The sequence below is a fragment of the Dendrobium catenatum genome, unplaced genomic scaffold (assembly GCF_001605985.2).
Source record: "Dendrobium catenatum unplaced genomic scaffold, ASM160598v2 fragScaff_scaffold_370, whole genome shotgun sequence".
NCBI lineage: Eukaryota > Viridiplantae > Streptophyta > Magnoliopsida > Asparagales > Orchidaceae > Dendrobium > Dendrobium catenatum.
The window spans coordinates 1,839,073-1,854,308 of record NW_021318832.1 but is presented as its reverse complement, the minus strand read 5'-3'; the positions used below and the strand labels follow the sequence as shown (position 1 = coordinate 1,854,308).

The 15,236-nt window shown below is 36.0% G+C and overlaps 1 protein-coding gene across 1 annotated transcript; it reads right to left on the bottom strand.

Moving 5' to 3' along the window:
* Positions 1-172: 172 nt before the first annotated feature.
* Positions 173-13,462, bottom strand: LOC110116492 (U-box domain-containing protein 35). The gene is made up of 4 exons (XM_020850068.2): positions 12,914-13,462; positions 940-1,058; positions 735-850; positions 173-589 (listed from the first exon to the last, which is right to left on the bottom strand). The coding sequence occupies exons 1-4, from the start codon at positions 13,224-13,226 to the stop codon at positions 361-363; spliced, it is 777 nt and encodes a 258-aa protein (XP_020705727.1). The 5' UTR covers positions 13,227-13,462; the 3' UTR covers positions 173-360.
* Positions 13,463-15,236: the final 1,774 nt, after the last annotated feature.

The following is a 15,236-nucleotide window of genomic DNA, read 5'->3' as shown; positions in this document are numbered from 1 at the left end:
CCTGATACTGAAGATGAATGGAAGGGTTAACTGTTAAGTTCATATCTTTACTTTCATTCCCTTCAATCTTTGATGCAAGTTGGTTCTTCTGACCAATTAGCCATTTGCAAAATGTTTGGCTAATTTAACATTGTGAAATTTCAGCTCAATTTTTGTGGGAAATGCACTTGAGAAGATCTAAAGTAAACTCATTGAATTGTGTTTTTCACGTCAAAATGCAATTTTTGTTTGGATACATGAAAAATTGAGAGGCATTCTAACTTTTGCTAATCCGTAGCAGAGCTGCTACTCAGCAGATACACATCAAATGAAACTATATATTAAAAAAAAAACTTCAGATGATGAATTGTATGAAGAATGCTACATAAACTTTCTAGGGAACCATGTACAACTCATAACATTCCTGTTTTTTCTTCCATTTCCATTTCCCTGAATGCTACTGGAATTATTGGAGGGTGAGGAAGATGACTGTGTCTGATCTGCAGCTTTAACTTCTTTTCCTTGACAGATTATCTTCACTGCACAATATTGAGGTGCATTGTTATATATTACCTCTGCTTTACTGCGTTTCTTCCTCAGCTTTCCATTCCTGCATTGCTTATAATATTATTTGTTCTTCCTGTCGTCTCATATTTGCAAAACTATTATCTCTAAAACTCTACTGAATATCCCTTAAATGAAATATGAGTATTATTTGTTTAGCTTGCATTCCTTTCAGTATTTCAAATTCTTACCTGAGGTTTGATTTTGTGGTTCCTATGATTAGTCTCTTGATATGTAGAACTGGAATAAGATCTACAATGGCCTTTTCAATTAAATCACTCTCAATTAGCAGAGTATCTGCTTGTATCTGTTCTTAACATTGAAAGCAAATTTAAAAAAGAAAAAAAATCATCAACCAAGTAATAAAAAGCTTGAACATTTATTCAAGGTATGCACCTTGGAAGCCATGCATAGATTCAGAAATTTCTGGAGCAATTCCCTTCTCTTGTTTCTCTCTTGATTCATAAATGCGTCTACTTGCTGTGGATTCACGTTGCTCTTTGGGAGCATTCCCACTGGTTCACAGGCTTCTTTCATGTTAGCCAAAATGTTGGAAACTTCATTCTACAATCTTTATAGAAACTAGTCTGTAACTCATACTACTCAAGATTGAGACCATATTTGCGTATTTAATTCTTCTTAATATATTATAGGTTTGCGTACAAAAATCTAGAAATAGTTCAGATCTTTTTGAACCACTGGTTAGAGATATCACCATCAATGATGTTATTAGACGCTACAAGTCGCCAAGGTTAATAAAAATTTGAGTCACCCAATTGAGTCAGCCTAAAAGAAAAATCATTCATTCAAAATTTGATCAAATAAAACAGTATAAGGCTTCATTTCACATTAAAATAAGAGTCCCCATTCTCCATATTAATTGATTATGCATGCCGGTAAGATAAAGAAGCATAAGGCTTCATTTTGGTACAGCTTTCTTACTATTTCGATTTTCATATCGCAACCATATTTTTTATTTGACAATTATTTTTTTCATTATTTTCAATAAAAATTTATATTACGAAGTTCATTTTATAATAGTTTTAAAAAGTTACATTCTTTATTGTAACTTTGCAAAACAGTAAAAAATCATCCCAACGAAGCTCTATTTCTTTTAATTTCATGCATACAACAAGAAGAATATTTTAGTAAACAAAAAAAATGTGAAGTAATCAATAAAAGAATAAAATTTGAATCATGATGAGTGCAATACATAAATAATCAAGTAGGGTCACCTTAAAAAAAAAATCTGACGACCATCCAAATTAAAGTTTAATAGAGATATCATAAAAAAATTTATTTGTTGAGAAAAAAAGGACGGTGAATGAAAAATCATATAAATGAAATATGATTATTGGATAATTTTTTTTATTTGGGAAATTTTGGGGCCTTAGCCCATATATTTCAAGAGTGAAAAAGAATTACAAGTAAATAACTTACATGTAAAGACAAGTCCACATAAGTAGAAACAAAAACTTATGCAGGGAAAAAGAAATAAACCCCAACTATATCACCTATTACATATCTAAAGTATAAGATGAAGATCCAAAAACGTGGTAGTTGCAAAAATTTGGATAGAAAACTTCTGTAGAAGAGAAGCAGGCAGAGCAACAACTTCAGAAATCCTGAGTGAGAAGAGGCCAAATTGAACCACAGACAGCCAATAAAGTGAGGCATTAAAGTAAGGCAACACCAAAATGAAACCTGTAGCACCAATGAGTAAGCATATCCTGAGTTGAACCACAAAGAGCCAATAGAACTCCCCAGCCAAAAGTCTGGACTCAGATTGTAAAATGTCTACGTCGAATTCTCAGAAACCTGGTTGCCCGAAGGCCGTCCAAGGGGCCTGCTTTGGGAGCTTCATCATTGTCCAGACAAGGCAATCTATGCAGGCATAAAGCGACGGGACAGAAGGGCCAAGAAGGAGCACCTGCCAATTTATAATTCTTCTAGCAATTTGATTCCACCTTTCCATTTTGAAACTTTTTCAAAAAGAGTCCTTTTGATACAAAGCAGAACAGAGGTAAAACATTGAAAATTACCTCCAAACCTCTTGTTATTTCTTTCTCTCCAAGTATAATAGATAACGCAGCCAACAGCAAGTTTATAAAAATTCAACTTCTCAGAATTTTTCCCATTAACATCAGATAGCCAATCATACAGCTGCATAATAGATGGTCTCAAAAGGAAACAACTACTCCCAGGAATGAGGGTTTTCAAAATAGAGAAAGAGTACGGGCAATCAAAGTATAAATGGGAAACAAATTCAGTGTTAGAATGACAAAAATTGCATAATAACGGAACATGCATCTGTCTAAAGTTAAGAGCCACAGCAGTCTTCAAACCCCCCACCAAAGCTAGCCATACAAATACTGTATGCTTTAGAATGTTTCGTTTATACCAAATCATTTTATACCAACCGCAATTTGGTAACCCAGAATAATACTCATCAATAAAATGCTTGAATTTATAGTTCTTTTTGTTGTTCCAACACAGAGAAGGCCCAGAACTATCCGAAATGGAAATGGCATTAAAGGTGTTTTGTATCAAAGAAGAAAAGTGCCCAGGTAAATTCCAGGTGGCACCAGCCACTAGTTCATGTAAGAAATAGTCCAGCAATGAATCCAAGGAGGCATCCCCAGTGTAATCGAAAAGAGTTAAATTATGACACCAGTGGTCCCAAAGCAGAGAAATAGAAGCATTCGACGTAATATTGAATTTAAAACAAGATTTAGCTTGTAAAGCTGTTTTACAAATGAATTTCCATAGTTTTGAATCATTTTTGTGAGGCAGTTTCCAGGGGCTTCTGTATTTATGCAGCAGCTAAGAAGAGAGAGGAGTATAGTCATTTATACATCCTGAAAATCACAGAGCAATTATAGGAGAATTACATTGCATAAATGGAAGGGATACCCAGACCTCCCTTGTGTTTAGGCTTACAAATTTTGTCCCAAGAAACCATGTGGAGTTTCTTAGAAGAAGAAGTCTCCCCAAAGAACAAGAACCGAGAACTTTGCTTTTTAAAAAACTTATAAACAAATTTAAGTAAAATAGATCCCCTAATCCAATAAGCAATAGAGTTTTGAATGGTGAATTTTAAGAACTGTAACCCCCCAGCAAAAGACAGCAGATTGGCCTTCCATCCGTTCAATTTCCTGCTAATACTATCCAAAAGAGGCAAAAAAATCCTCAATTTTAAGCCTATAAAAAGAGAGAGGAATTCCCAGATAGTTAATTTTATTGACAATATTATGAATATCCAGAGCATTACAAATGTCAAGCTGATTAACTTGATGCTTGGGGAACATAATAGAGCACTTGTCATGATTAATATGAAGCCCAGTGGAACCGGCAAAATCTCAAAGAACAGAATTTAAAACATTGTAGTTGTCTAATGAAGCTTCTCCAAATATCAGAACATCATCTGCATAGAGCAAATGAGTGAGGGAGAAATTGTCAGAAGAAATACCTTTAAAACCTCTCACCTCAAGAAGGTTGGAAAAAGCATCCATAACCAGGCAGAAAAGATAAGGACTGAGGGGGCACCCTTGTCTCAGTCCAGCAATGGTAGAAAAATAACCCTCTAAAGCTCCATTAAGAACAATGGAAAAGTTGACATATGAAATACAAGCTTTAACCCAGCAAACAAACTCCTTAGGAATCCCTTTTTGGATTAACCTAGCCAACACAAATTCCCGAGAAACAGAGTCAAAGGCCTTCTTGATGTCAAGTTTTGCACATAAAAGTTTAGAACCTCCTCTTTTACCAGAGTAATAGAGGATATCACTACCAAGAAGAATACTATCAGTAGATACTCTGGATTTCACAAAACCAGCTTGATTATTTTTAACAATCAAACTAATAACCGGTTTAAGATATTCTGCCATCTCTTTAGCAATAATTTTGTACAAGACGTTACACAAAGCAATAGGTCTAAACTCATTAATATTAGCAGCATTTTTGTGTTTTGGAATGATAGCAAGAGCAGTGGCTTTAACCCCATTAGGTAAATAACCTTTAAGGAAAAAATATTTAATAGCCCTACAGACTATTGGCCCAAAAATATGCCACCCAGACTTATAAAAATGGAAGTTAAAGCCGTCTGGACCGGGAGCAGAAGTGGAGGACCCATTAAAAACAGCTTGCTTGATTTCTTCATCCAGCACAGTAGAAGAGATCAAGCTAACATGAGAATCAGGAAAAGCCGAGCCTATAGGAAAAATGTCCATATCCAAACAAGTAGGAAGAGGAGGGTTATATAAATCCTGAAAGTAGTGAATAATAGAAGATATCACCTCAGTTCTAGTGGAGTTCGGGTTATAAGCCATCAGATTAACAATGGATTTAGAACTACCCATTCTTCTTTTGATTTTGCCGTATAGAAATTTAAGATCATCTTCACCATGCTTGAGCCAATTCACTTTGGCTCTTTGGATAATCCATGAAGATTGCATAGAGATAAAATTGGCCAAGGCAGCATTGTTAACCTTATAATCATGATTCAGATTAGAGTTGAGAGGATCAACTTGCAAAAAATCCAATCAATCACTTTGTTTTTGGTGAAGGGAATCAAGGTGCCTGTTGACAGATGTGGAAGAAGTCCATTTCTCTTTTTTAATACCACTTTTAAAACTCTCAAGGAGTTACAAAGATGAATCAGAGGGTTACCCGTGCAAGGTAAATTAATAAAATGAAGGAGATGAGCCCAATAATAATCAATATTAGTCCAATAGTTTTTAAATAAAAACCTATGACTAACCCGATTGTAATAACCCGAATGAAGGATAATTGGTCAGTGATCCGAGCACGAAGGACTTTGGAAAGAGCAATATGAGTCTGAAAAAGCATTCAACTAGCCATCATTAACAAGGACTCTGTCAAGCTTAATGTGAATGGGATTGTCAGGTCTTTGATTAAACCAAGTAAATTTGCAACCAACAGAGTGTAAGTCCACAAGCTTATTACTGAAAAATCATGCTATTGAAGTCTAACAAGTTAGATTGAGTAATGGGAGTGCCCCCCAATTTTTTAGAGGCAAATCTGCAGCAATTATAATCCCCAATGAGAGCCCAAGGGAAGTTACCAGACGGGGCGAATTTAGTAATAGAATCCCATAACTATTTACGATCTAAACTTTTATTAGAAGCATAAATCACAGAAATTTCCATAAGGGGAGAATTAGCAACCAGAACAGTCCCAGAAATAAATTGAGTAGTGACAAATTTAGTAATGAAATCCAGCTTATCAGCGTTCCACTTAACCCAAATTCTCCCAAATTGAGAGAGAGTAAAATTATACAGCTATCTTCGTTGGCAAAAAGAGAGTGAGAAGACTGAAAAAAAGGGTCATGGATAGAGTGAGCATGAACCCTATTCTCCAAGATACAAATCATATCTAATTTGAAGGAATCAATAAGACGCTTACAGCCCAAAACTTGATCAGGACGGTTAAACTCCCTGATATTCCACGCCGCAATGGGTGGAAAAGACATTAAGAGTTGAATTGGTTTTGGGGCTTTTTGACCTGCTTCCTCTTAGCAGACTTCTTAGAGACCACATTAGCATATAAAGGTTTAACCTTCTCATTTGCTTTAATGATTTTATCCTGATCCCCTTCAGCATTGTTTGCTAATATGACATTGACTGGCCCAACTAAGACATCAGTTTGGACACTATTGTCTTCCTCGATATTTAAGACTCCAAATTTGTTTGGTGAAATGATATCTTTTTGCTGTTGACTATTTTTGGGTTGTGTTCTGTTTGAAGAAGAAGAGGCAGCCTCTTGAGGGGAATTAAGATTCGGAATATCTGTTGCCAAGTTGTCATCCGAGAGTGGAATTTTCGAAGGAGAGGAACAGGTTGGTGGAATATGTGGTTTGGGGGAGTGAGGATGGTACAGTAATGTCATCCCTAACTCATTGGTTTCCTCATGAATAAGGGATATATTCTCTAAGACAGTTTTGTTAGGCTCAGAACTTATGGGCTGAACAACGACGGTTTTGGAAGGCTCAGAATTTATGGGCTGAACAGCCGTCGTTTCCGGGATAGTAGAAACAGTCGGGTTTTTAGAAAAGGAACGAAAACATGGTTTCCTACTATTTCTTCTTCCATGCTTAGTATTCCCGTCGTTCACTTGAACAATATGATCCTTTTCTGGAATAGTGGGGCATGTTGTAGTTAAATGCATTAAAGACTTATAGTGGGTACAAGGAAAAGGTCTCCATTCATATTGCACTTTGAGGCAAACTATGTCCCCATCCAAAGACACCTTGATCTCCTCCGGGTATGTGGCATTACGATCAACCAAAACACATATGCGAGCATAGGTCAATCTAGTTTTTTGCTCTGTCAAACTATCGGCAGCTAGTGGAACACCGATCTTGCTTGCGATACGCGAAATACCCTCCGAATTCCAGCAAGTAAGAGGCAGGTCGTGAATCTTCACCCAGATTGGAACCGTAGAAAAATCCTCCTTAGTGGGAGTGAATTTCGGGTGCCACTTTTGCAAAACAAACGGTTTCCCTAGCAGAAACTAAACTCCCCTTGACCAAACCATCTCAAAGTCTTCACAGTAATAAAATCTAAGAAGGAAAAACCCATCATTTAATGAAAGCAACTGCACTGAACCTTTTAAACTCCAAGTTTTTTTTATTGCTCCAAGTGGCGATTCATAATAGGGACGACGCCCTATAGAGTAACCAACGAGACAGAGTTTCCAATCTTCACTGCCTTGCTAAAGCTTGTCTCCCGAGAAAGGGATAACCTCTGGCTCTGAAGGGAAATGAGAGAAACTGAAAGCTTTGGGAGTAGTATTCTCGGACACAAACACCTGGCTCCAGTCTTTCGGGGAAGAGCGAGCTCCTACACCAGAAGAAGAGGCGAGTGGGGGTAAATTAGTTAGGTGAAGAGAAGACTCCATAATAAGGTGGAAGAGAAGAGATCCTCTGGCAGAGCCGGAGGGAGAGGAGAGGGGAGAAGATCAGCAGAGAGCAAGAGTAGGGAGAAAAAACCCTAGCCGCCGCTCTCAAAATATCCCGCTCCACAATTATCATTGGGCAGTAAGAGAAGTCATAGATGTTAGAGCCATTAGCTTTAAATTACTTTTCAACTTGGAATTTGAGAGAACCGATGGGCCGTAAATAAACCCAACTGAAAGGCTTTTTATTTATTTATTTTCATAAGTTGATATCCTACTATTTTGTTTTGTTTTGTTTTTTTTTTTTTTTTTTAACGAGGAGTATCGGCCCGCTGCCACATCAGCTTGTGACGTGCTTGGCGATGTCCACTAGTCTCCTCAGCTGACCTAGACGAGCAAGCCACACCTATTACTACTCGTGGCCCGCACTTATTATGCCCCCCTAGAGGGACGCTGCCGCCCGAGGGAATCGAGCACTGGTTGGGGGGTTCCCAACCGTACTCGCCAACCAACCAAGCTAAGCATCGATGGATCTGATATCCTACTTGACATACATTGCTTAATTTCCAGAAAAGCTATATTTTATCCATGCCTTGTTGACTTCAAAATCTCCATCAAGATTTATTTATTTAATTATTTTTATGATTTTGCACAATTAAAAAAAATTATGAAAGAATTTTACATCGATCTGCCCATTGTCACGTCCACACTAATTGAGTTTGCCCGTCGTCACACTGAGTGCCCACATTGACTGTCTCTGCTCGCGTCACCATCGTGTTGAGGGCCCATCCCATCCCGAGTTCCCGCCGCCGCATTGAGTCCCGCAAGCATCGTCACCGTCGACTTGCCAAGTAACTGACACCTCACTCGAAGGGTCAGATCGAGTCAACCCGGCAACCCGTGCTGGTCACGTCCAAGTTGAAAAACATTACCTGTATGTAAAAACAGGTTGGGTTCGAGTTAAGTCAACTAGAGTTGGGTCAGTTCCGAATTCGACCCGAACTCGGCCCGTGACTCGATTTTGACAAGCCCTACTATAACTCTATTACTAATTTATTAAACTTAAATATATTAAGTAAAAAAAATTAATAACTTAAATATTGGAAATTAAATAGCTTAAGATATATTATATAATTTATGAATTACTTAATCAAAATAATTAGCATGTATTAATGATTATAATCAAATTTTAGGCATATGATATTTTAATTAGGTTAATTACTATTTTTGATTAATTGAACATAAATTTGCCAAATAAAAAGAATTTAAGTAATTAATTAACTAGTTGATTAACAAAAAAAATGATTAGTAACTATTTAATAATACTTCTATTAATTTAAGTTAAGTGTATGCTATAAGAAGGTTAATTATAGTTTATATGAATAAATTATAAATTATTAATATTTAGTAATATAATTACGTACAAATTAGTTAATTAATAAACCAGCATGGGCAATCAGTAATTATTTAATAATAACATTTAATTTGGTCAAATTATGCTTTAAATTATCTAAATAATGTTTGAATATGATAACTATCATTAATTAGCTTAACTGGTCTAATTAAATTAAAAATAAAAATAAATTTACTTGGCCTAGCTATAATTCTGCATTAATTAAGAAAACTACATCTTAAATGATTATAAATTATTTATGCTTATTTAGCTATTAAAATTTATATTAATGATTCACAAAATTAAGTAGTCAAAACAATTAGTAATTGTTGTGATGAACTTGATGTCTTAACTCTAAAAAAAGATGTAACACACATAGATATGAGGGAGGGGTACAACAATCATAAGTGACATCAAATTTTAACGTAGAAAACTCATGAAAGAGAAAAATCACAGGGCCTGACACAATTAAAATGAGTTAACTAGTATTTGTTGTTGATTACAAATAATGCCCTTCCTCGGGGGAAAGTGTTTGCATGATATAGCAAATATACATCATATTGAGTACATTATATAGTTAGAGTTGAAAGAATCTAATGACAACATAATTGTTCTTTAAAGATTGATGACATATTTGATTGGTCAACAAGACCATAGTGGGGCGATGATGGTCAAAGGACCATAGTCAGGTGATTGAGGTTGAAGGGTCATAATCGGGCAACTAAGGTCTGTGGGACCGTAATCTAGCAATATAAGTTAGAGGGATTGTAGTAATGTGATTGAGGTCGGAGGAACCATAGTTGGGTGATTGAGGTCAGATGGACTATAATTAGGCATGTGATTGAGGTCAGAGGAACCATAGTCAGGTGATTGAGATCAAAGGGACTGTAATCGAGCAATGGTGGGGTTGGAGAGACTGTAGTTTGGTGACTAAGATTAGAGGGATCGTAATTGGGTGACGGTAGTATGAGGGACCATAATCAAGTGATGGTGGTCGAAGGATCCATAATCGGGCGATGAGGTTGGAAGGACTATATATTACGAATGATGGATGTTGGAGGGGCCGTAGTCGGGAAACTATGCTCCAAGGGCCATAGTTGGCGAGGGACTAAGATTGGAAGGCTCATCTTCAAGTGGACCATAGTCGGGCGATGATGGTCGGAAGGACCGTAGTCTAGTAATGATGGTCTGAGGACTATATTCAAGTGATGGTGGTTTGAGGATCATAGTAGGGAGGTTACAAAGGTCTAAATGAATAGCTATTAAGTAACTAAGGTTGAAAGGACTATAGTTGATGTGTAACAAAGGTCAAAAGGACTATGGTCGAGCGATGGTGGTCTGAGGACCATAATCAGTGGGCAACTGTGGTCGAAAGGATAATAGTTGGGCAATGATGGCCCGAGGGCCGTAGTTCACGAGCGACATGGGTCACAAGAATCACAGTTGGGTGATGGCGGTCCAAGGATTGTAGTCGACAGATCACAAAAATTGCAATGATCGTACTCTTCAGGTAATTGAGGTTAGAAGGCTAGTAATTAGGAGACGGAGGTCGAAGCGACTATAATCAGGTGACCATGGTCGATGGAATTATAGTCGGGCTACCGAGACCAAAGGGATCAGTCACAAGTGGTAGTCTGAGAGTTGTAGTTGAATAATGTTATTCTAAGGACCATGGCCGGTGTCTAACTGAGCTTAGAAGAACCACAATGAGGCAATGGTGGTCTAGTGACTATAGTTGGAGGGTGATCGAGGTTGGAAGGATCATAGTTAGGCAATGGTGGTCTGTGGATTGTAGTTGGGTGACGGTGGTCTGAGATCGATGACGATAATGTTTCACCAATAGTGGTGCTCAGGTGGAGATTAGATATTCTTCAAGCTTCAAAGTTCTTTTGAATCTCCACCCCAAGGTCTAAGCCCAACCCCCTCCTAAAAGCTCCCTTCGTGAAGAGAGTGTGGGTCTATATTTATAGATTTTGAAATTGATATGCTCATAAACATGGAGAGGATCAAAGGAAAATTTGAAATGCTCCATCAGATAGCCTATATTAATTCCTTCGAGGACTCGATTATAGAGCTTTCTTCAAGCATTTATGTGACTTAATGATATCAAAATTAAGCAACCTTGTGCTTGTTGATTGTTTTCATCAAACTGCTATATTAGATTATAAGCATGTCATATTTCGATATCATTTGATCATCCAATAAATATTATTAAAAAATTGCTAATTATATATAAAGTAATTGATTTGGGCCCATTTGACCTCAAAATAAACCCATTTTGATGTCGTTCGATTTGTCTCATCAAGAATTCTAGTTTTACTATAAGTTTGCTGAAAACGGAGTTCAAATGGTTCTGTATGAAATATTAAAAGTTTTCAATTCAAATATACCTTGAGATTCATGCTTGATCAAGGCAATTTTTTTGTAACGTATCAATAATTATTTGAATTAACTACACTTATTATCCTTATTAATTACAGATAGTTAATATTACACGTTGAATCCAAATTTATTTGTGAATGATACTAGGAACCTCACTAACAGATGATAATTGGAAATTAAAAAAAATGAGTTGGGGGGGGCGGGGGGTAAGGACTCGTTATTTTATTGCTAAAGAATACATATATAGCAAAAAAATAGTCTAAATCCGATCTAATCTGACCCGAGAGATCAATCTTTTAACCAACTGGTTTAATTGCATGACCTATTTATGATAACATCATGATGCCTCTCTTGTGTATTTTCTAAAATTACACTCAACTCTATTTCTCGAAGTTCTAGAATAACAAATTTGGTTACTATCGTAATATATATATAACAAAAAGTGGATGTAAAGAACAAATTTTTAATATATATATAATATTTATTATATATTATATATATATATTAAATTATTATATAAAGTACATATTTGTTTATTAAGGTGTATGTTGTTGAAAATGAAAGTTGTAATGAAATGATCTATGTAAAAATATTAGTTTGTCGCGTCGGCAACGGTCGGCTACGGTGACAATGGCGGGCGGCAATGACAGTGGCGGCGGGAGGCGTGATCAGAGGTGGTGCTGGATGGTAGTATGCAATGAAGTTCTGAAATATTTGAAAATCTCTCAAATATGAGGAATTACAGATACACCAAAATTGAACTAGATGCATGGTGAATTCCTATAACACCAAAATTTTATACTTCATTTAATTTACTTCAAATCAAACATCAATATTCTTAAAACCCCTATATTTAGAATATTTTACATCACTTTTAATTCAAACCAAACAACCCCTAAATATAATAGATAATCAACTCTTTTGAATAAATAAGAATTTCCGTTGTCTATCCCCCATCACTTTCACTGTCTATTTCAGCAGAACTTGCAAGGTCGTCTCCTTCCTACTTAGTTTAATGTTCAAAGATTCCTTTGTGAAGCTTCAAGAGAAAAGTCTTTTTTTAAATTGTAAAAATAGACCAGATTATTAAACAGCACAAAAGCCAAGACAACGATGCAGGAACTTCGAAGCAAAACCATGGAACCTCATCTAAAGCTTGCCAAACTCTTAAGTTAATTGTTTATTAGTAAATTACTTCAGAATTTGAATTGGCATTTGGAATATCCAATATTCCAATTCAGAGTTGAATTAGAACAAAAGACTTATTTCATCAAATTATATTTTAATAATGAATAGGATCTAATTGACAGACTTAACATACAATAAGAAAATCATAAAAATTTCAAAATAGTTGTTAGATTATTTGTTTATGATCAATTTAAGTTTCATTTAGAATGACTTTTTTTATTGCTTTCTATAGCAGCTTTTTAGTGCATAAGTTTTTGAATTAAACGTGAATTTACTCATATTTTTAGCTCCTTCTATCAAGCATAAACCTCATAAATCATTAACTTCGAAGAACATTGACTGAATGATCTTCTTCAGAACACCAATTTTATAGTTTTATACTCTGAATTTATGACTTTTCTTTAAAAAAATAATAATTTGTATAGTTCTTTTGCTAAATGATTAGATTGAAGAAGGGGAAGAAAGCAGAAGAGTTCATCGGCAAAGACTTACATGGAGTTGGAATACTAAGCACCTCAGGGAAGACATGTATGAGGTAGACAATACTTGAAGGCTTTGCAACATGCTTCAGAGCCCAGGACAAGGCTTCCATGCTTGAGCTGTTCTTTCCCACAGCCACATAAATCTCATCGCCGTCGACTGCCGCCGCCGCCAACAAGCTCAGAGAGTTTCTGGGCGCACCTGTGGAGGCTTGAATCTCCTCGACCACCTCCTCTATCTCCCACTCGCTGCCGCCACTCTTCGTCTTGCTGGTGATCTGCCATGATAAATGATCATTTAACCCCTCCCCATAGAGTTTTTGCATATTTTTTTCCGGTGATGTCGGTGTCTGGTGGTGGTGGATTTTCTAAAAGAGCTTCGGATTGAGTGGTGAAGGTTACAAATGAACGCTCTGTGTCTTCTTTCACATTCGCTTTGTCGTATGCAAACAGCTGAAACTTGTAAGATTTGAACGCAATATTTATTTGTGTTTGAAATTTGTGACCATTAGGCGTAAGCTTGATGGAGTAGACCCAACTCTTTTGCCACTTGGAACTTCGAAAAGTCCGGTTTGTTGGACTTCGGGATATCTTTTGCACATGTGGTTCACAAAATTTGGTGTTTATTTATTATTATTGGATTTAGGGGTTTTCTGGGTTGAAGTAAAAGAGAGAGAGTGTTTCACATGTAAGAGCTTTGAAAATATTAGTATTTGATTTGAAGTAAATGAAATTTGAGTAAAAATTTGAAGTATTTAGAGTTCACCATCTAGTCCAATTTTAATATATTTGAAAATCGTTAAATCGGACATATTTTCAAATATAGTGTAAATTCTCTATCATTGATTCCACTAGTCACTCGCCATTGTTTGTACCCTACTTTCGCTGCTATTGGCCATTGGTCGTCACCTGTGGCCAATGCCTGCGATCGCTTGCTATCAACCGCTGGCCACAATCGTCATCAGCGGCAACCGACCACTATCATTGTTGAAATTTATTTTGCATTTATTTTACTTCATGCCAAATAATAATAATTTACATTTACATTTATTTTATAATCATCCAAATAATTTTAAATATTTTTAATATATTGTATTTTTTTACATTACATTTCATTTGGCTTTTCTTTTTTTTTTTTTCAAATCAAATGGGCCTTTATTCTTTAATGGAATGGTCAATTTTTTATCTTGGAAAGTGAGTAAATGCTCTTTCATAGATAAAGTGGTATTGACCTCTTGCAATAGTAAAGACCGAATTGAATTTGAGTGCCATAAAGCCATAAAGGCATCATTGCTTGTTGTAGGACACTCTTTGCCCTATTAAATTCTGTTCATTCATTTAATGCAGACATATAATGTTTAGATGGAACTAAAATGATAAGTTGAGCTTTTTGGGATAGTTGTGGATGGGTTCCTTAAAAGTGTTTTGATGGGCTTCAAGGCAGACATGATGTGATCCCACACACTGGCTTTGCTCCTATGTTGGGGAAATTATTTTGTGCGGAGTCCGGAAGTAGCTCTATGTCCGGACTCCAATACAATGCCGCCACATGGCGGCCCGACAACCTGATGACCCGCACTCAATGAAGTTATATTATTTGTCTGTCTTTTTCAACTTACTATGCGACCCGACGACGCGGCCTGGACCAGACATGAAAATTGAAAAGAAATGTGCCAATATTTTAGGTTTAGGATATTAGAGGACTATTTTCGCCACCTGAGACAAGATTTCTCATCATAATAAAGCTAATAAAGAAAAAAAGAGAGAGATTATGAAAATGGACATTGGTTTGGAGGAAGTCCAATTCTGCGAGGAGATGGAAGGCGTTACACAAAATGTCCAGGAAGACTTATCGTAGCAAACTATGAGAGATAAATCGAGGATATTATTGGTAAATTCAAAACTCCGAAGAGGTTTATATAATTTTCATTTCAAAATGTAGGGTTTTTAATGGGTTAGGGTGTATCATTCAAATATTTTTTGCTCCTCCGAATTTATATTCCTCTGCACATCCTTAGATGTAAGTTTGTATTATGTGTGCAAGTCAAGATAAAAATATAATTTGCTATGTATTATTATTGTGTATTACCTCTTTTATGCACCACTACTGTGTACTGCTGTGTGTTGCTGTTGTTTACCACTACTATGTACCTCTGTGTATTGCTGTATTTTTTATGTATTATCATTTTTATATCTGAATTTTAAATAAGTTTCTCTTGTGCACCTGGTGTTTATAACTATGAGAAGAAGCATATGAATGTATTGTCATTATGCTCATAATTTTAGTTTTAATATTCATAAAGAGCATCATAGTTACTAGGCTAATTCGAGAAAAA